The sequence below is a fragment of the Fulmarus glacialis genome, unplaced genomic scaffold, assembly GCF_000690835.1.
Source record: "Fulmarus glacialis isolate BGI_N327 unplaced genomic scaffold, ASM69083v1 scaffold39281, whole genome shotgun sequence".
Taxonomy (NCBI): domain Eukaryota; kingdom Metazoa; phylum Chordata; class Aves; order Procellariiformes; family Procellariidae; genus Fulmarus; species Fulmarus glacialis.
In genome coordinates, this window is record NW_009194176.1 from 102,691 (window position 1) to 125,512 (window position 22,822).

Sequence of the window (22,822 nt, forward strand, 5' to 3'; positions counted from 1 at the left end):
ACAACCACAAAGAACAGTTACGTTTTCTGCCCGTCTCAGCTTGAGAGGAGGGTTTGAACAGTGAACTCTGCATCCGAGAAGAGTGCCTAACCCTCGGGCCAGGCGGGCACCATTTCCACTCGCTGAAGCTACCCCACTGCACGAAACAAGAATGCCAGGTTTTGGGACCAGAAAGAAAGCATACAAAAAGGGGATGGACTCTTCAGCCTGTTATTTAAGGCAGAGAGGTCTTTCCACAAGCTGCTTTTGCATTTTACCAGGTTGCACATAATCAATCCCCTCCATCCTTGCAGCCAAAGCTGTATTATGCCTGCCATGACCAGCCTTGCCTAGAGAAGAAGAAAAGGAAACTTCTCTTTGCGTATGTTCCCACTATTGCCTTCTCTTTCCCCCACAGCTTGAGGACCAGAAGTTCTTCCTTTATGTTTTTAGGCATGGAAAAGTAAGCATATACTTAAACATTTTTTTAAGGTTTAATACTCAAGTCCGGCCCTACTTAAGCAAAGAATTCACAGATGATATTTACAAGTCCAGTGTAATTACTGCAGGGTTGAAAAACGAGTTCTGTGAGTTACGGTACATCATTGTTTTTCTTTTTTCTTTTTTTTTTTAATGTTACAAAGAACAATGTGCCTTTCATTTCCCGCAGTGCTGTTAAGGTACTTGCAGCTCAAAGCAGCAAGAATACATTAAAATTAAAAAGCATTTGGTTTGGGCATTAAACATTTTTATTTTTTAGATAAATGCCTCTCCCTCTACAGAAATTGTTTGAGCAATGAATTTGGCACACATTTGTAATCAGCTGTAATAATGAGTGCTGTCTTGCTCATTTGAAATGAGAGAATTTACCAATTTCTTTAAAAAGAATTTGCTAATCTACAATTAAAGTGGTGTGCTACCAACTTTGAGTTATCAAGTCACAATACCACATGCTCGAGCGACATCAGTTGTCTGTAGAAAATGACACAGCGTTCTTCTGCTTTACACAGCACACTTCGTGTGTACCTTTACACTGCAGTTATTAATTCGCCAGTACTACCACATCAAACACAAACATCGCCTGTGGATATCTGACATCCATTTACTAACAGCAGTAACACAGTGCTGTACCACAATTATTAACCAGTTTGCGCTACACCCTCCTTGCCTTTTTCCAGAGTTAAACTCCTGCTGGAGCAGAGCAGGATTTGACCTTTAATGTTCTATGAATCTCTGAAAGCTAGAATCACAAATATCCCCACTTTGCAGACAAAAAGACTGAAAAGTTTTCCTACAAAAGTTTAAAATAATCCTACTTACAAAAAGAAAATCTATCCGATAGCCGTTTCCATGACTGAAAGAGAGAATAAAAGCCCTAGAGAGAGTCCATGGCAGTGCTGAGCTGGGAATTCAGTTGTTCCTGATCCCCAGGCATGCAGTCACTTCACTACATCAGACTAGCCATTTTGTCATCCTCAGTTCACTGAAAACTAGTTTGTTTATAAAATACAACACCAAATCAGTGCACTTAACAAGCTTTTAAAATCAATAACCTTTTTTTTTTGATTGGGTGAATTGCAAAATCACTTTGCGGTGCCAACTGAAATGAAGCTTTTACATACCATTAGGCAACTACAAAAGTGGGGAATTTTCCACATGGGTGTTCCACCCAGCTGGTCAGGAAAAAAACTCATTTGAGCAAAATATCAGGACATCGGAACATGCTCCTGCCTTTCAAATGAAGTTGCTGGCCTCTTTCATCATCCCTCCTGCAAATTTCCTCACTCACATAACAAACAGACAAATTCTGGGTTTTCTTCCTCTCCCCAAGAAGCTCTTTCCCATGCTAACAGACCTGAGACACAGCAGCACTGTGCACACCATTCGGTTACATGTTAGCTTTACCCCCGGTTCCAGGACAAGACGTCTCGACCTTGTACCATGCATGCACGAATGAGCTCTGTCTTGCCTGCATGTTTGCTTTTCAAGACCATCATGCTGCATCTCTCTCTCTCTCTCTAGAAAAAAAGAAATGCTTAATATTTCTGCAAATTTTTGCAGTAGTGATCGGATAAGTGACTTGCCTGAAAACTGTTCTGGCTTAAAAGGCTGAAGAAAAGGCTAGAGTTGGTGTTAAAGCCACCACTGAGAGCAGAAGATGTCACCATCTTCTGTTCGTGATGATTCTGCTCCAGAAAATGCGACTGTAAAGCCCACTAGAAAAAAGGAGTGGCTCTAAAAAAGAAAAGCTTTTTTTCCCATGAACTTCACTTTAAGGAAGGTTAGACATACAGGCTTTCCAAAGTAACACATACAAATTAAAATGATAAATTAAAATCTATAGTAGGAGGCCTTCTTTTTCAGGGCTGTATAGTTGACCCTTTTGAACCTACATTACTCAAGGTATGCAAAATATATGTGTATAATAAATAGCTCTAGAATTTATGGAGTGGAACAGAAAGGATATTAACAGGCAAGTAGAGAGGCTGTATAACCCTCACAAGGCCTTTAAAGATTTATTTTTTTTAAATGAAGGAATGCATGCATGTAAAAGGTAGTACTTAATCGATACACTTCTTTGTGCCTTCCAGAAACACATGCAAAAAGATCCAAATCTGCCCTCAATCTGGTCATTCTGCTGTTAGCGTCAGTGGGAATAAGATTATTCACAATACTATTTTTCTTTGATTTAAAAAAAAAATTCCTCTCTGTGTGGGCTCATTCCCACCCTCAGTAAAATCAATTACGAGACTCCCATTGACTCCGGAGGGATTTGGATCAGGCCTTGTGGAAGTGGGTCTACAGCAAGTGTAGAACAACGCAGTTAATATGATTTATTGTGTCCGTTTCTGTGCGTGCAGTTTTTCATTTTCTAAAGCCTGCAGTTTTGCTTTCATCCTCACGTTCAGTAGATAAGAGCTGCAGATCTGTGTTGATCTACACATTGGGTACACTGCAAGCTGGGGGCTGTGTGTGCTGAGAATGAGCTCAGCGTCCGCCCAGGGGGAGCAACCCCTTTAGGGACAACAGACTGCGTTAGATGCATTTGTAAAGAAAATCTCCCACACAGGCACTGCAAAAGGTGCGTGATCAGTTAGGAGGCTTCTGCTGTGGTGGGGAAAAATACCCTTTAGTAAAACTGAGAAAAAGCAAAATCCTTTTCCTGTTTATTCAAAAAAAGTACCTTTTGCAGGTCACTAGTAAAGTTCCAAGAATTCACTAAAAGCTTGTTTTACAAGAAAGACTCAGGCTCCAAATCAGAGATTTTCATTTCACTAGGCTCTTACAGATTTTACATTATTAAACACTGACATTGCTGCTTTTCGGGGCAGTTGTTGAGTAACAGGCTTCCTTAAGACTGAGAAACTGCAGGGTAAGAAGAACTGTGGTTTAATAGCTGCGAAAGAATATTATCTAAACATGAAATAATAACATCTTTGGTGCCTAATACATTCTAAATTAAAATATGATTTAATAAACATAGGCAACATATTCCCCACAAAAAAAATAGCAGAATTGGCAGAACAAAAATCACAGTTTAGTCAGTTCTTCTCTTAACCTCGCAATCCTTTGGCTACAAATTAGAATTTCTGTGAACAGGATTGATAAGGGAAATGAGGCACTGTCTTTCAGAAACAACAGGAATGTTTTAAGCTGGTATGTTTAGAGATGAACAGCACAAAATCTATCAAAATACGAAACCTTTCATATTTCAACGGGAGAAAAATACAGGAACCCCAAAAGCCAAAATCTTATCAGCCTAATGAGCCCTATATGTTCTATGGCCTATGAAAAAACAGGTTTTTAAAAGATTTTTATGTACCTAAACCTCTTCTTCTTCCCTTAATTCTATCTGCTGTTTAAACCCTGATCCAAATGCAGTCTGGATGTGAATGCAGCCCTTCAACCTCATTCCCACTTGCAGCTTGTTTGGTTGCTAATAAAGTCCCCAAAACACACACTGAACACATATACAGCTGTAGGGATTTGAGGCAAAAGCAGTTGCTCTGTGAAAGGGCAATCACAGTTGTGTTATTATAGATACAATATTTCTACATGAGATGGATTTACATATCCCAAAAATGGTGACAGGTTTTAGAGACAAAAGCCCTTCATACAAATTCTTTTCCATGTATGCACAGTAGACCCCAGTACAGTGGATCCCCATCTACATTTAGGTTTTATAAAAAAAATCAAGAAAAATTATTAATAATAATCACTTTCACTTTGAGAGACATTATTTCTAAGTCCTAAATATAAGTAGTAAAACAAAACTCAGTTGCCGATGGGCCAACAAAAATTGTTGAGGTCTACCTTACTTAAACATAAAAAGGAAGAGAAGCTGTTCCCTTACACACATACTTATCCTTTCACATACAGTCCATACAGAAATTCGCTATTATTGAATGATTCTTTTTCAGGCTGCTTTACAAAGCAAGCAATTGGTTCAGTAGAAGCTATTGCTTCTACTTTAAAACTGTCCCAGTTCAAAGAATATTAGTGTTCCCAAAAGTCACAGTCCTGCTGCTACTTCCAAATAAGCTCAAGCCGCTGCCACCTGAAACAATGGTACTGCGAACATACAGAGAAGAAGGAGCAACAAGCTCTAGTCGAGCCTCCCTGCCCTGCTTACCTGTAGTATCTACAACCTTTAAACCACACTGATAAAAACACAGACAATGCCGGTAGCACCTGTGTCAGCCCCATAGTGGGTACCTGCCTGAGCAGCTGGTATGTTTATAGGTGTGCAGTCCTGCCCTGAAACTGCAAAGTTTGGGAGCGTTGCGGCTCAGTGTTGTTTAGCAGATTTTTGCAGTAGAGAATGGGTCTGCAGAAACATATTTCAAAGCAACCATTTTGTTTCGCAGGACTATCTGGGATCCTGCACTCTAAAATGATGGCTGGCCACATACCGAAAGTTAGGTACTTCAGTGTGTCATGTAAGAGCATCAATAAACAAAATGAAGTTAAAAGCACATAGATAAAAATGAAAGCGATGAAGCACACACCCCTAGGGGGTCATGACTCACGGCCCAGGGATTGAAAGCCTTTGCTACGGAGGAATAAGGATAAGGGTTGCATACAGCAGGCTCTTAAATGGCATCTCCCTAATTAAAATTATTTTCGAAGGAAAAAAATGTCTCTCTCCAGGACTGGAGAAACAAATGCTACCTTAGATTAGTGAAACAGTAGCATTTAAACTATGAGGAGAGTACACAACCTATTTGTAGCTATCCCATGTCAATTATTCTGAATAATATTTTTGTATTAGACATAGGAAAAAAATCTTTATAAATATGGGCTGTTTTAATATCCCAAAGCAGGAGCAGCAGGTAAGAACTTACCATTTTCTGGCTGGTCCTTAATATCAGCTTCACTTGGCTGGCTGGGACTTTCAGATTGACTTGAATCTGAAAAACATAAAATACAGCCAAAAATTACAGGGTCTGCTGTGGAAAATAGATCAGAGGCGCCAGACTTCCTCAAAAGGCTGAGAGTACAAACTAAGGACAGGAGTGTTGCACTAGGACATAATAATGCAAAAGTCCCGTGCCTAGGTAATATTTTTGCTAGGAAAAAAAAGGGAATCTTGTTTATGGCACTACACAGAGTGCTTGGTGTGTGTGTGTTAGCATAAATTAAGCTTTGAGAATCCTTCTTTTTAGAGAAGGCATATTTAAACTACTCTCCTACATGTTTTTTATAATGCAGCCTCTATGTTGTATACAAACCAGAGCCTTAATCCAACACATAGTAAAGTCTCAAAACATATTTTCAAGCAGGCATATAAAGGTAACTAAGCAACACTACAAAGTCGTGAAGATTGTTGTCTACACATTTCTGGAACAAAATCTGCAAAACTGATAGAAGAACTGATTTTCGTCATACTTTCGCAGTGGTTATGGTACTACAAGATCACTGTAATGTACGGCATTGTCCCTGATGTGCAGTGGTACAAATGAGACCAGATACTGGATGAACTGCTTTAGAACTTGTGCAAATAATGGGTCCTACAAACTCCCAGCTAACACTCACCAACGAACACAATTTATTTGCCTAAAATAATAAAATGACCTATAAAAGGAGATGTGTAAATATGAGTGTTTTGCATTTTTTACACATTATTAACTCAACTTTATGTGAAGATGATCGCTCTTTGGTTCAAAAATTATTCTTAGTAGAAGCTTTAGTCAAATCGTATTTTCCTTCTTAATTATTTCTATCACTACGAATTGGGAAAAAAGGTCCCTTTACCTGTGTGGAAAAATATATATAAAAAAAATCCCTCAAATTACTGTTTTTGCAATTAATACAAATAGAAAAAGATTTCTTTTTTTTTTCTTCAGAAATTGTTCTGTAATTTATTGATCCCATTTAAAAAGTTTTTGCTATGAAACAAAACTTAGGAAATGAAACCACCTGCTACTGCATCAAAAACACCCCCAATTGTGGCAAACCTATTTTCTTCACCTTGACTTTGCAGAGGTTAGAATTAGCTGTCTGAAATTTGACCACATTTCAGTGAGAAGTCAATGCAAGATCAAAAGGTCATGACACTTAACTGTGATTAAATTGAAAATCTTACTTCTATTGCAACAGAGTGATAACACCACCCCTTCTTTTTCTTTGAGGTATTAATAGTGCTGGAAGAAGCAGTACTACTAGTGACCTTGGGTCAAGCAATGCTAATTTATTGCTTTAGAAAGGTTCCTTGCTTTTAAGCAAATGAAGATTTTAATTACCGCAGAGCACTATAAAGAAAATGCCTATTTTAAATATTCAAATTTTTTTTTACCTGCTGACTGTATGCATTAGGTATCATTCAGAAGCTTAGAGGACAATCTTGCATAAATTAAAAACTACAAGTAAAAAAAGTGCTCACAAAACAAATTTTGATAAATTTCAGAATACAAACATTCAGAATATTTAGCAAAGAAAGCTTCAGTCCTGATACTTTTATTTAAAATCAATGAAATTCTCCTAAAAAGTGATGTTTCCCAGTGTGTCGAAAATCCATTTCTTCTCTTCTGTATTTATTATTTTTAATAATTTCTCCAATGAAGCTCAGCGAAAAAAAAATTATTCTCACTTCTGCAGTTTTAAATATTGATTTTCTGAGTTATCTTTAACTGAAGCTCAAATCAGTGACAGCAGATAGACTAGCGGGTAATATGCACAGTGCTGTTATATTCTGGACACCAGATTTTGGCAAGGAGTTTCATGTTTCTGATACAGCAAAGGTAGAAACAAAGGTAAAATATTAGGAATGTAAAATATTTAGTTAACATTCAAAGTCAACATTCAACGGATTTCATTTTACAGGGCAGGCATTAGGCTTTTGCTTATTTTTTAGGTTTTTCTTTTCCTCTGGCAAGCCATGGTTCAATCAGTGTTTGGGCTTTATGTTTAAAGTAGGGACAGAATTCCACAAAAATTTATATATTTGAAAAAGTTACTGCAGAAATATGGGACTCAAGGCATGTTTTCCTTTCAAAATTTTAAACAATCCAGCGAAGCAGCGAGAGGGACGAGGGCTCAGTGGCAGCCGCAGGAGCTGGGCTCGGCGCTGGCGCTCTCAGCCCCCAGCCTGGCACCCTCGCTCCCCAGCACAGCCCTGCAGCCGGTGGGCAGCACACAGAGCGGGAGCTGCTCCTGGATTTTGAGAAACAAAGTACTTTTGTTTGTGTTGAGTGCTGTTTTTCCAACACCAAAGCTAGTGGCACAAGAGAGACTCTACTGGCCGTAGGACATTTGTTTGCATACTGAATCTTAACTTTCTTCTTTTATTACTCTGGCTACTGCGATAACATTTTTCCTAATTCTGTTTTCCTGTAACCCACCCCTTCTGCTGAAATAAAATATTAATTTCTAAAAAAAGACAACAAAGGCTTTAAGCACTATTCTTCATGGAGAGGCACAGGGCAATAAAATGCAGGACGAGGTAGAATTAAAACCAATCTATACTGCGGTAGAGATCATGGGAGGCTACCGAAAACATGTACTGGGCAAGCGTATGCTCAGCATTGTTATGCAAGGTGGCATCTTGTGGAAACCCCAGATAAGAAGACTGAGTTAAGGCACTTAGCCAAAATGTTTATATGCAGAATTTTGCTTCCCTGATTTTATTCAGATGCCGCAGATGATCTGGTACATATAAATGTGCCGCCACATGGTTAAGGGATTGGCAAAATCAGAGCCGTTGTATTTTACAGTCTTGCCTAGCCTCCACCGCTCGCTCTCTGCTTTTTCAGCAGTTGGCAGTAACTCCTGTCGGGGCTTTTTTGTTGTTTTGCACATGAAAACTTTAAAATTCCAGTTTTCTGAATGTTTAGTGTTTTGTGGGCTCGGCTACAACGGGAGTGGGAATGTCGGTCCTGCTGAGTCAGTTAGCCAAACAGGTGACCGGAGGAATAAATTAATTTTTGCCCATACATAATTGATATAAATGGAAGATCGTTTTCATAAGCATTTGCATTAAATCAATAAAATCACTTACTATAGAGCAGTTTAACAATTCATTTGATTTTCTCTTTTCTATATATTTGATAGCCACTCTGCAAAACAGTATACACTTTATGCCTATTTTCTTTAGCAACAACACTGCCAGTTAAATTCTACCACCTGCAATAATTAGAGCCATTGGAAAACATACAAAACAAAATATACAGTAGATGCGAGCCCCTCTTGAATCCACGGCCCCCTGCGGCAACGAGTTTCATTGGTGCCTTAAGCTAAGGCTGGTAGGAAGCCAAAGAATCTGTATATTACAATAAAGTGCATGTTATTAAGGGGAGGATTTAAATGATTTCAGATGGAGTTGGAAATATTATAGTGAGGAACCACTATTAAGATTGCTGATTTAAAAAAAAAAAAAATCACCAAGGAATCTAGTTTTATTTTTAAGGAAGCTTAACCTTGAATAGCACAATGGGTTTTATTTGGGGGCTTTTTTAGTTAAAGAAAAGTTAGTGGTTGGAATTTTTAACCCTGAACTAGCCGGAGTTAGCGTGAGTATGTACACTAGAGTCAAGGTTACTGGACAAGAGAAGCTCAAGGTGATCTGGTATCAACCGTAATCATGGGGAAACAGGATAAAAAAGCATGTCAAAGCTATTTTACTCTCTGCTTCCAAGAATCAACTATGATTAAGGGGTAAAGAAAAAAAAAACCAACAGAACAGGCTAGTTTTTCCGAAGTAGCATTTCCTACTGCGTCTCTATTCTCTGTTCCTCTTTGGATCTGTTTCTTAAGCATATGCTACCCCAGCACGACCGAGGTGGTTACGCCCGAGACCTAGGTCTGCCTGATCTCAAACCATAAGGAGGCAGGGACCTTCAGCTCCAGGATGGAAGCTCTGGACTTTTCAATACCACAATTTTCCTTTTCAGCTGCAGCAGGAGCACAGCTCCAGCCGGGCTGCACGATGGCTGCGTGGAAGCAGGGCTCGCGGCACTGGAAGGGAACACTCCATTGTTTGGAAAGAATAAAACCTTCCCAGGAAAGTCTGGCCTGTGGACAGGACCAATGTCAACAGACTGACTATGTTGTTCTTTTTTGTAGACCGTGACTCAGACAGTGAAGAGTTGTTACACTCCTCCACCAAAAAAGCCTGCTTCGAGTGTCGTGGCACTTCCCAGTGCTAAACCACTTCATGGCTACCTGACTTTGGAGAAACGGGACACTTCCTTGGGCACTTGCACTTTCTCGACACGCCGTGTTTTCTAGGGCGTGCTGAATCCAGCCTGGGGTGGCAGTGACCAACAGGGACCGGTCGTATTGTCTACTGGTCTGCGCAAACGGAATTAAATGGGTGTCAAGTTTATTTTTTACCTACGTAGAGCCAGCCCCCATCAGAAACTGAGCCCTCGCTAGCAACCAGCGTGCTGATTCAGGTGCAGATGCATCTATCCTCTAAACAGTAAAGGTGATCCCCACATAGTGGAGAAAAAAAAATTACCAGCGATGCCAGATGAGCAAGGCTGTGCTGCCACTGCCCATGCTGAGCCCGCTCTGCAGCTAAATAAAGCGGGCTCCCTCTCCTCCGCTGCCAGCCCAGCACCTCGCAGAAGTACCGCAGAAGTGCACAAGTTAAATTTTCCATTCATATCATGTTTTAGGGGGGGGAAATATTGTATAATAAACTGACATATTTTATTCAAGTTTCAGAGTCCTATTTGTAATAAAAAATTTATATGGCTGGGTTGTGTTCATGCAATAAATTTTTCATCTATAATTTTGGGCATGGATTCTACCAAAGATTTATATATGTTAAAAAAATTCTAAATCATGCTCCTTTATATACAGTCTTACGTGGTGAGCTTAAGGGATTTACAAACAGAAACCAGCACCAGGACTGAGGCTTTTTTACACTCCCTTTCCCTTCATTATACATTATAATATAAACACATAGGGATTGCTCCATATATGCTACAACTATTATTTATGGCTATTTTGGTGGCTACTACTATTTCTTTTAAGGAAGGCCTGGCTCTCTGTTTAACTCCAGCCATCGCTTTCAAGTCAACTTTTACAGGGAGTTCAAAGTGCTTCATTATCATACACCTCACCGTCACACATGTACATATCCGTACCAGATTTCCAGTTTTATTTTATAACACCCTGTACAGTACGCCCCATCCCCGCAGCTCACGAATACGGTTCTGCAGTGGTAAAATCCCTGCGGTGCCAGCCTGTTTTTTTTTATACAGCGAGGACTCTTAATTCCTGTACACTGGGAAAGAGATTATCTTTGATAATGGAAATGTAAATCAAAGCTTGCTGTTGTTTATTCCAGACAGACATTTGTGTGTTAAGTCTGTTTATCAGGCAACACTTTGTCTAAGCCAGGAAGTAGTCAGTCTTTGTAACAAGATGTATGCAAATGATTTTCCCATGAGCCCTTGCCACAAAACTTTTGTGGCAAAAACCCTCCTTGTTACTTCACCAGTAAGACGCTACTAAGCTACCCCGTAAGTAGACTAGCAACAAAACAGCTAGCTAGACTATGCTGATGAGTTTGAATGAGACCAAAACATGTGCCCACAGTCTGTTGCTCGGTATTGTAAGCAGACTTTGTGTATTACATCTGTTTATCAGGCAACACTCTGTCTGCTGGGGCGGCTTTGTACCAAGGTAGATGCAAACAAAGATCTCCATAACTCCCAGGCTAACTTTTTTTGGATGCTGAAATTCTTGCTTACTTTCTTCATCGTAGGAAATAAGAATGTGAAACTTCACCGTGAGGCTGTGAGACCCTAAAGCTGTATCAAAATGGTTTCATTTTAAATCAACTTTCTTTGTTCTCACAAGCCCATAAATGATTTACTGCTATCGTGTGATAGCCTAGAATGTGGGGAATCTATGTATTCCCATATTTGTTCCTTGATATTACAAACAAGTATTTGATTCACTTCTAAATGTTTGTTTTTAAAACAGTTTACAGCCTTTGATTCCTGCTTACTGATTCATTTCTGGAACATTTTCTATTTATTCCTTTGCAGTAGCAAACGTTAATTTTGACTTAATTCAAATTGTCATCAAAGGCTTCCTTAAGAAATCCCACAGCACAGATTTTATTTGTTATAATAAAATATTCTTAAAGTAAACATCATGCGACTGTGTTTTTTTAATTCCAAGAGATACAAAAATCCGTTACCCAAAGGATTCAAATTGGTTCAGCCCTTTTTCCTAGACAAAATAAACACTTTAGGACTTTACTTGTTTGTATTCTCCTCAGTGGTGCTGTATGCATCACCAGCTAAAAACAAAGAAACTTTTAGCTGCTCAGACAAAATGCAGAAGCTCCCCAAACAACGAAGCGGGGGGGTGGGGAAGCATTCAGAAAGTCTGACAGTCCATTCAATATAGGGATGATGGCCATAATGCATCCAGGGTCCCCTTGCTAATTAAATATGCATTGGCACAGTTTTGATCGATGCAAGCCATGGATCAGATGACACACCTGCAAAATCTTGAGCCCAGAGCTCCCAGGAAAAGGAAAATACAGGCTGTCTCCTTATCTTTGTTTTCAAAGGCTCTCAATTTCTGTGCTTAGATATCTAATTTAATTCTCTCACCCCTCAGCAAACTGGATTAGGAAAGTCAATACTGCCATTGTGCATCGACAGGAACACACAGCTTTCCTTTTATTCAATTTAGCCATGACCTTTAGACAAAGATAATGACAACTGTCTAAAAGTAAGGTAAGGCCTTAAGGAAGACCCTGCAGCGGGGCCCCTCTCTCTTTCTGCGGCTTCTCTGCCCAGGAAGAGCCCACCAGACATGGAGCAAATTCAAAAATAAATTTTCTCCCCAGACCGCAACGACTAGCTTGGCGGAGCAGCACCCTCGGCTGCGAAGGGCTCTGTCCCACCCCGAGGAGCTGAGACACCTTGCTGCCGGCACAGGACGGCGGCCGGACCCGTTTGCTGAGAGGTGGCAACGTCTCCGGAGGAAGCACGCGTGCCAAGAGCAAGTGCCGAGCACTTGCACGAAGAGGGATTGCGCTGTCCTATTTTTCCTGTGGCTGTGAGGGAAACAGTGAAGGGCCAAGCAAGTGTCGGCGGTAGTTCTGATTTCTAATTTCTGGCTCGGATACTTGGGAGGAATTGTAATCCTAGAGCTAAGTGCACGGCGCGGAGAGCTGCACACAACCGCGCTTTGCTGCGGCAGAAGGAGGAACCGGCATGTGAATTTTCCTGGAGCTGAGCTGAAGCCAGTGGAAATGACATTACTTTCCAATAGGTCTCGCATCAATATTTTTACCAGCCTTCCTACAGTAGATAGCATCTTTCTAATACATCTGTAAGGAAAGGACAGAGAACATGCTCTAAGCTAACAAACAGCTATCAGAGAGTAATCCACTTTGGTACTTACAGATACAGGTTGTACCTGAATCAGTGATTTAGGCACATAAAAATTCATATTCATTGAGCAGCCCAGCTCCACAAAATGTTAGCTTCCATGCTGCACAATGTTTAATTCTGCAGTATCTTTTTAGCTGCATTTAAAAATATACTTGGCATTTCTAGCTGTGGACCAATATTTTTCTCATGTCTTTTTATACAGATTTGGAGGGAAAGATATTTGTAATGGAAAAAAATATGTGCAAAGTTGGATTGCTAAGTTTCTGTAATCTTGGGAAATAAAAAAAAGCAGCCTATGTAAGAGCTACAAGAAACCATATGGATCAACAAGAGCTGCCCTCATATCCCTGGGAAATATAAATTAACCTACATTTCATCATCATAAACCCCAAAATAAAAAATCTAATTAGAGTCTCTACCCTCAGATTCACTTCTAGAAAATTTGCTTATCCCCCTCACAAAATGATTTACAGTACTTACATCCATTTCTTCAGAGTGATTTAAATTTATTGAATCATTTCAATTTTTAGAGAGCTTCCATTTGGATCTGTATGGGTTTCTAGACATATGCAGTGCTCAGTTATTTAAAATTAATTGCAGTACAATAATTTTAAATTGCTTCACACTATACGAATCTCAAGTGCTTTGAAATATTTGAACCATTCTATTTAGAAGCCATCAAACTTCTGAGCACATGCATCAAAGAGTTGTTTTAAAAGCCGAAGGGCCGTACTGATGATCCCAAAGTGCAGGTGAGCATGGCTCTGGGCATGCTCAGTGCACACGGATCTGAATTTATAGAACAATTCAACAAATTTTGCCCGAATGTCAATCTTTAATTAACAAAAACGGATTCTGTAATAATTTCAAACCACTAAAAAATTTCTAAAACTAGAAAAGCACTGTTATAAAATAATGGCATACATTAAAACTATTATTACTTCTAATGTATATTTATAGAACATCCTTTTATCCTGGAAATTAAAACATCTTATTAACATTAAACTAAGCTTTACAATACCTCTGTGGGAAAGGTGAGCATAACTATGCCCACTTTACGCAGGGATGAAGGAGGCACATAGAGGTTAAGTGATTTACTTTCAGAGGCACAGTTACTAAAAGGAGTAAAAAGCACGGGGCTGAGCTCTCAAGCCGCTGCTCTAGATAATAAAGTATCATTCCCACCAATACAGCCATTACAGTGGCAACGGCACTGACCGCTTAGGAAGCCTTGAACTACATTATATAGAAAATTACTTGTTAGAGTGGATCCAAAGTCACCTAGAAGGGATATTTCCAGTCACTCTCAGCTTCTCTTTCACTTGCTTTTTTTTTTCTTATTAGGTATTTTGAAAAACAAGAAATAATTTCTACATTTCTCTCTGGAGTATTTTCTAACTCAATTTAACAATAACAACAACAGTATTTAGTGACTAAATGGCTGGTTTTGCTATGCCTGACTTCATGTATAAAGGCAAGTGAAGATGAAACTGTGTGATGAGCGGATCTGGTGGCTTTGGTCAGAATCTCCAGGTCTGCTTCTATGCAGTTTTAAACTGGTGACTAAACCAACATCAGCAAAGCAGGATTATGTCCACCATATGGTGAGATTCCACTGGCGGTAGTACAGTCACCCAATTAATCTCTCTCCCCCACCATCCCCTTGTTATTTATTTATTGTGACAAACTCATCCTTATGGGACCCAAGGCAAGGAGCTGCGTATTCCCAGGCTATTCTCGTCAGTGCCCATCCTCATTCTTTATCCGCGCTGCCCAAGCAGTAGCTGGCGGTCAGGTACCAGGTCTCTGGCCAAGACGCACAGTGCTACAAGGTCACGACCAAGGAGGTTCTCTAGATTTTCCGTAGCAGACAGGAACAAAGAATTGTTCATCAAAAAGCCAAATAAAACACACTCCCTGACAATGAGCACAGCCTTCTTAAACTGCTTTCCAAAGCTCGCCTTTTTAACATCACGCAAATAACCTAGCTGTTTCTGGAGACCATCAGAGTGTTCATATATTCCAGTCTGTGCCTCTTGCTAAGTTCTCTCTGCAGCCGGAGTCGTTCAAGATTTCGTCAGCCAGCAAAAACAAAGAAAAACCCTCACCAAACCAACAAACTGGGCAAAACCCCTGACCTCCTCCTCCTTATTCAACCTCTCCCGCTTCTCTTTCTCCTAAAGGACAGGTGTAAAATTTTCCTATGATTAACCGAAAATTCAAGTAGGAATCTATACATCAAAGAGAATAACAAATACTTAAAAAGAACTAATATCTCAAAGAATGGGCCCATTTTCCCTATTAAGGATTATTCTGTTTCACACAGGGAAAAACGATGCTGATAATCAAAATGTGTGATTATTTAAGGAATAAACAAAAGGTGAACTAGTATTCCATGGAGTTTTTGTCAATAACAGATTAATACCAAGTTACAGATGGGGCAATCTGAACCAAGTTTAGGTACTATTTTTTTATTATGGATCTATACTAGCAGCCCCATTTTCACAACTCCCTTTCATTTTGATGTACCTGACACCTTTCCTCTTGGCTCCCATTTCAGCCCCTATTAAGTACATATTTGATTGTAGTGGCCAATTTTTTTTTTTTTTTTTTTCTGGCAGATGTCTTTTCCTTGTTCTGTGCACTCTGAGGAGTTCAATGTGGCACGTGAAAAATTTCCATTTCAGGTTTTCTTAAGCTTTATGCAAAATTAAACTGCTTCAAAAATACATAGATATATAAAATTATACAGCAGAAAAAGCTCCTCGATAGTTCCCTTTCCTCCATCCCTACCTTCCTCTCTCTTGCCTTTTTTTCTGAAAACAATTGCAGAAATATTGCCATCAGCCCAAAGCCTCTCTCGAACTGAAAAGTCAGAGGATTTTGCCCACAAAGAATTGCCACTGATTGCTGCTCCGTGGATATGTTTCTACTCTCACAATATTGTAGACTGCGAAGAAGAACAGAGAATTACCATAAAAATCAGGACGTGTTTTGTTGCATCAGTATCATGTTGGCATCAACAACATAGACTCGGGCAGAAAAAAAAGCAGCCTTTTGGTAGGCAGCCTACTTGTTCTGTGTTTCTGCTGTGTTTGTAAGCCACGCAAGTGGAAGATAAAGTTAAAACTCAGAGAACATCCTGCAGGCTCGGTACAGAGCTACCACACTAAGTTACAGCAAAATCTAAGGTACGATGGCCATAAATAAGGGAGAAATGGAACTGCATCTACATCTCAAAAGACAGTGGATCATTACGAATATATGAAATTAGGCATATATATATATGGTAGGATTCCTCCCCACCCCACCTTAAAAAAGATTAAGCTTAATGTGTTGACTCTGAAAATACAACCTAAAATCCATTTTCACTTGGTCCCAGTGCTGCAAAACTAAATTTTGAGGAAGAAAATCAAAACCAGAAAAGTCCAGAGCTCTCAAAACCCATAACCACACTGTGTAGACAAAATTTTAATCAAACTTTTAAAGCCATGGTTATGATCTGATGAACAGACAGCTTGACTTGATTACATTTTTAAGTTTCAGTTTCTATTTCTGTTTTAAGATGAAAAAGATCATAGAGTGTCAGAAATTTGAATACTGAATAGCAAAAGCTCTTGCAGGTTTAGAAAGCATATAGAAAAGCTGGCAAAAGAAAACGCTATTCCATTGCCACCATCTGCTTTCTGGCATATTGAAGAAACTTTACTAACAGCAACATTTTCTTGCATTAGAATATCTGCTAATTAGTTTTGTTGTAAATTTTTTTTTAAATTACCTTTTACACAGAAGGCAAATAGCCAGTTTTTTTGGCTGGCTACACCTTACACCACGTCTGATAACATTTTCACATTAAGTTCAGTTTACCTCACATTTTTTCTATCAAAATCCTATCTTTAGCGTAGTCAAAGCCTGCAAAAACTTTGCCTTGCTGAGACTAAAGAAAAAAACATCAAACATACGAAGTGTTAAAAATCGCTGAATAACTCAAAGGAAAAAAGATAATTTTGAAGGCGTTTTGGCTGAAATCTATTTTCCTTTGAATTGCATGAGTGTTTTAAAATGTTAAAAACACTACAGAGTGACTAATGAATGTAAAAGAATGATAAAGAGTATGGGTCCAGTTATCAGTGATGTGCCTAAAACAAAATAATTTTGGACAGTCTGCCATGCAAATATTGACTAAAATGTCATAAATAATGTCTGCAACAAAGGGAATCCTGCAAAGGAATATTCTGTTGTACTTAATGCATAGTAGAGTCTGCCTTTTAGTAAACAGTACGTTACAGAGCCTGAAAACTTCAGTTGGACAAAAAAAGCAAAAATTTCCCAGATAAAAATATTACTTTTTTTTTTTTTTTTTTCCAGAAACAGACTTTCCAAAAAGTTAAAGGTACAGCGTTACATTTGGAAAATGGTTCACTTAGAAGTTGACTTTTCAAAAGAAATGAGAGTTGTCCAAAAATTAAAAATAGACCAAATGTAACCACCTCATTGACTTATGACTATTTTCTTTGCCAATTTTAACAGTATTTTCACCCATTTATTTGCTGGCAGGGCAGAGGCTGTTTGCAGGTCTTTGTCATACTGTACAGAAATAAAATAGAAAAAAGATATTAAGTCTACCACTGCATTCAGCCAGAGCTGAGAGATGGCAAAGATTCTGATCAAGCACTTCTGAGGACCTAATTTTGTCTCAGTTGCAAAGTCTGACTGCGCTCTGCATGTAGGGTTAGAAATAAAGATGCAATCCTGCGAGAATGATCGCAACACACAGTTTTATATCAGGCAAAGTAGGCAGGAAGGGCTCAGAAACTACTTTCAAAATCTCCGCATTTTAGTCATTTTATTACTTTTTTAATAGCATTAAAATATGAAGTCAAAATGAGAAGTGGCATTAAGAACTCCAGATTACTTGCATCTATGCTGACATATTGTGCTATGTGTAATCACAAACAACCCAGTCACTTTTTCTGAAATTCTACTAAAAACATTAAACAATCAGGGCTATACTGAAACCTTCTGCATGTGTTTTCAAAAATTTAATTTCTGAGAAAAATTTCACAGCCACAGAGATGACAAATAACAAAGATATTTTACATTTCTAAAGCATCTTTCATCCAAGATCAAAGAACTTCATCAACATTAATTGTCAAAATACTCCTTTGAAATAGAAGTACTATTAAACCTATTTTATCTTTATCTAACTTGATCTATTTTCTTTATAAAATGCTAGTTACTGTAGTATCTCTCTAGGCAGAGCATGACTCTATAGCTTAAGTAACTTGACCAGAAATACTTACTAGATCAGCGGCAGAACTGACAATGATCATGTTCAGGAGTCAAGAATCCTAAACCCTTCAGCTAATTAAAAACATATATATGCAAACCAACTTAAGGAGGACAAAAGAACTCCTCTACTGTCAATGGGATTGAGGTGCCACCAAAGTAAGTGAAGTATCTGGAATCAGAAGGCACATGAAACAGCTGGTAGGAAATGCTGTCATAGTGTAGGATAGTTGGACAGATCGATAGGTGTGTAAGGGTAACAAATTATATATGAAGAGAACGAGCATGCATTTGCTATTTTCAAAACCTTTTGGAAAAAATTAAGTCAAACTTTCTTAACAAAGGTGAAGAGTCTCCCCACTGAAACATGCACAGGCCAGTGAGAAAGGGAAACGCCGGCAGACAGAAGTGCTGCCTGCTCTCCCGCAGAGGCTGTTGCTGTGGAGGGCTGACGCCCCGAGCTCAGAAAGAGCAGGGGTTTACCAGCTGCACCATGGGTCACCCACAAAAGGATTGGTGGGGTACAGGGCAGGGTCTGAGACTGAAGAATTTGTTTAACGCTAAACTTAAAATTATTTTAAAAAAAATTACAGCCTGTGTTACAAACTATATAATTCAGCCTTTGGGCCAAGCTTATTCTTGACATAACCCAACTGGAATGACACTGGAGATAAATTTAGCGCAGTATTTTCATAAGGCTCCTTTTCTTATCAGTCCTGTAATCAGGTCGTATTCGTCTATAAATGATATTCTCATGTCTGCTTTGTAACATGGATGAAATGTTATTTACTATGTTCTGCCGCGTCAGAAAACAACGTACGCTCTGTGAATGTGCGCGGTACCTACTTTTGATAAAAGCAGCCCTCGTTTTGGGAGGTGTGTTTTATAATCCTTTGTGGGTTTGCAGCAGAGGAACTGTTGGACAATGAAGAAAAACATTTCAGCTCCCCTGAAAGTTTGACTGTTCCTTTTCAAACAATACAACACAAGATTTGGGACATACTGCTGACACAGCAACATCAGTGCCTCAAAGAAACTGTGGGAAATGTCAAATTTATGGTCCTATGGGTGATTGGTGGAAGGTTTTTTCCCCCCCTTCAGCAAGCCTCTGTCAAAAACAGAGCCTCTAGAAAGTTTTTGGCTACGTCCCAGCAAAGCAGAAGGAAGCTGTATCCCACACTTCCCTTGGGACTTAATGAAATATACAGCCTCTGGGCTTCTTTCAATTTGGTCTTTCAGATTGCTAAACCAGTGAAAGAAGGATCCTAGCTGTCACAAACGTCACATGTTTGGGGTCACCTGCTGCTCGGGGGTTCTCATGCCAGTTGTTGACATAATAAGCACCCCTTACACTTTAATTACAATTCACAGTGTGCAAACTCTGCAATCTGCTTTAAGGCAGACAGTCTTTTAAATCAACACTAAATTCTACTACTGTTCGAGCAGAAATGGGAGGAAAAAGATGTCCAGCTGACTGAATAATTGTTTTCAAATATTTGTGATCCCGAAGAAAAGTAAGCACTATCCAGTGAAAAGAGCAACTGTATTGCCTGTAACACTTCAGAAAGCGTAGTTAAAACTAGACTCGCTTCTCACAGTCATGCAGATGACGCACGTGAGACGTTTTCATTTGATGAGCTCCTACAACCGGCAGCTCTTTCCGAAGCTCCTGCGAGCGCAAACCTGAGCACCCAGCTGTGTTTGCCCCTGATCACGAAGCAGGTTGGACACAATGCTGGACACTGGGATCGTGTATGGGAGGGAAATTCTCAAGCCCTCTTAGTATGAATTTCAACAGGACTTGTGCAATGAAAGCCTAAACGGGAAGATGTGTTTGTTTTATTCTGGTATGCTTTATTTAGTCCGGTACAAGAAACATTGGGTCTACTTAAAAATACTTATTATTTTAAGAAAGAGATGAGAGTCCTTCAGTTTCCTTGACCGCTACCTCTTTTTTAACTGTTACTCTTACTCCTAAATAAAGACATATCAAGACCACCAAACTTAAATAAATTATACCATCCGGAGAGAAATAAAAGACTCCTCTCCTTATATGTTAGAGAAAATCCATTTTAGCATTTGTGCATCTAAAAATGCCTCCAGTCAATTATATTATTTACAATGCCTTGGTTGAATCCATCTTTTCCCATGGAAAGAAAAGAGTACGAGAGTGGATGCACGCTCTGGGAGTACTTCTAGAAGAATTTCTACGTTCTCTCTGTTAGAAACACTGTTAACTCGTGGGCCAACAGTTATGGATCACGCTGTCCACACAGGAAAGTATTCCAGCTTCCCGGTGGCAGCACAACCTCCAGCAGCTGCACTCCGCACGCATTCATCCTACGCACTCGCAGAGAAACAAAGGAGAAGTCAATAGCACGATACGAGGGCCTATTCCTATTTAAATCAACAGGAGTGACTTTGGCCATAGGAGAAGGCTGCTGTTGTCCAAACTTTCTTAGAGAAAAAACCTGATGGGTTTTCACCATATTCAATAGGCAAATGCTGGCAAGCCGCTCTTTTCCCCTCAGTCGAAAGGGACACAACCTCCTCCTGCCGCCTTTCCCGTTGCCTCTCTCCCTCCTCACTCATTGTATCAGCGACCTCAGATAAACTCAAAACGTTTTGAAATTATCATCAGACTGTGAAGCACTTCAATGAAAATCTATAAAACAAATTTATAGTGTGCATTCATATGTATTATATATACACTTAGAACAGGATTTATCTTTTAGCTGACCTTTGAAGCACTGATATTTTTAGATCCAAAAAATGTGTGTTGATTGTACTTCAACCCAGTCGCCTTACAATGTACCAACTCCTTGATATCTTACTACAGGAAAGATAATTGCAATGAATTTTTATATTTCAGCACATGGGAAGATAAGATTAGACAGTAGGGACATAAAAGCAAACTGCACCACATAAAAGATAAGTTTCTGAAAGTTAGAATTTACACCAAATGTTACAGATGAAAATGTTCAAAGCTATTTATAGGGTCTCGTGCTGGTCCTATTATAAACCATGGGAAGACTGCAAAGAACCAGCACTACCTTTTATTTAATCACTCCTTCCCATAACTTGTAAACCCTTTGGAACACAGAAATTTTTAATGATATTAAGACTATTAATAATTCCCATTACCACCCAGTAATGCCTCAGTAACCTGGTCCCCAAGGCGGTATGTGCTGCACAGACCTCACCATCCAAGAGGATTGCTCCTACTCTAATGGGATTATCCACAATCTGAGCAACTCATCCCAAAAGGTAAATAAGCATTTGATTTCCCCCTGCCTCCTCTTTATGTCCCTATTTGCCTCTGTCCACTGAGTGTCTTATCATATTTTTTTAATGGGATGTTTTTCTTCTTTCTTCCCTACCATGAAGTTGCCACCAATAGTAGTTAGTCCAGTGCAAAAAATGAGGAATAACAGCAAGAGAGATACATTTACTTGCAAACAAGGTATAAAAAAGAAGAGCTAAAAAGCAAATTAAAAGCAGGGAAATATACTTAGAGAGCCACACAAAGTGCCATATGATTCATCTACATGCAGCAGACAACAGACACGGCCATTGCCCACTAAAGGGCACAGGTGCAACAGCAGAAAAATAACCCAGTGCAAAGCAAAGTTTCTACCACGGTGGCTAATAAATGACACTCTCTGGAAAGCTGTCCTGACAGCAGCCAGCACATGGTGTCCGCCCCGTCGGCTGAGCTCTCAGACTGCTTGTCTGTGCCACAAACACAAAGAGTGTTATCAGTATAAGGCAAGGGTCCTACGAACATGCTCAGAAGTGATTTTTCAGTCACAGCTTAACTGTATTTTCTATTTTCTTTCTCAAACTTAACCTTCTCTAAGGACTATTTCTATGAATAGTCTCAAATTTCAGCCACTTCTGATGAAGCCCTTTGCAAAAAAGGTGTTGCTAGAAATGTCTGACAAGGGAAAAGTGATTTTTTCCCTACTATACAATTACTAAAAACATATGGTGGAAGAGATTCCATACAAACCTGGAGTGTGGTCTGTTTTCCACAAAGACAAGGGAGGAAAAGTTGCAGCCCCAACCATGGAATTGGTAAAAGAAGGAGCTACGATGGAAACCTGAAAACTTTACTCCGTCAGCCAATGCAGTAAAGAGTAAGCTCCATACACAAAATTACATGTAGACTGAATCAACCCCGCTCTCCGTATTTGTGGGTGTGAGCTGTATACAGTGTTTGGTGAAGCCCAATTCATGTTCAAAAGAAAATTAAACCAAAGAATAAGTTATTAAAAAGAGCCTTTGAAGCAAAAAAGCAATGATGTGTGAAAGACAGAACCAGAAGAGTTTATTTAAACACGCAGCACAGAAAACAGGCAAAACAGATATTAGGAAATTAGAAGAACAGTCATGAAGGCACCCAGCAGCCTTTCCTGGTACTAGAAGTTCTTATATCTATGAATATTTTATCCAGATTCGACTATCTTTTTCAAGTCCTTCCTATCAAAATTCCAGACATTTTCTTCAATAAAATCAGAAAAGTGATTCAAAATGTATTGGTAGGAGATATAAAATGAGCTGTGTGAGGATATTACAAAGGATCTGGGAACCTTGCACCCTTTAGATCTGCTTATTTAACTATTTAGCAGCACAATTTAAAATTTGCATATGACTGGTTTGATGCCAAACCAGAAGAATAAAGCAGG

At 39.2% G+C, this 22,822-nt stretch overlaps 1 protein-coding gene across 1 annotated transcript in view; it reads right to left on the bottom strand.

The window, feature by feature from the left end:
* The window catches only part of NFIA (nuclear factor I/A), a gene marked incomplete at its 3' end in the record, with an annotated part of 123,381 nt that overhangs the window by 82,119 nt on the left and 18,440 nt on the right, over positions 1 to 22,822 (bottom strand). The window contains exon 2 of the mRNA XM_009587679.1: positions 5,325 to 5,390. Coding sequence (XP_009585974.1) covers positions 5,325 to 5,390 — 66 coding nt within the window. The remainder of the gene's footprint in view (positions 1 to 5,324; positions 5,391 to 22,822) is intronic.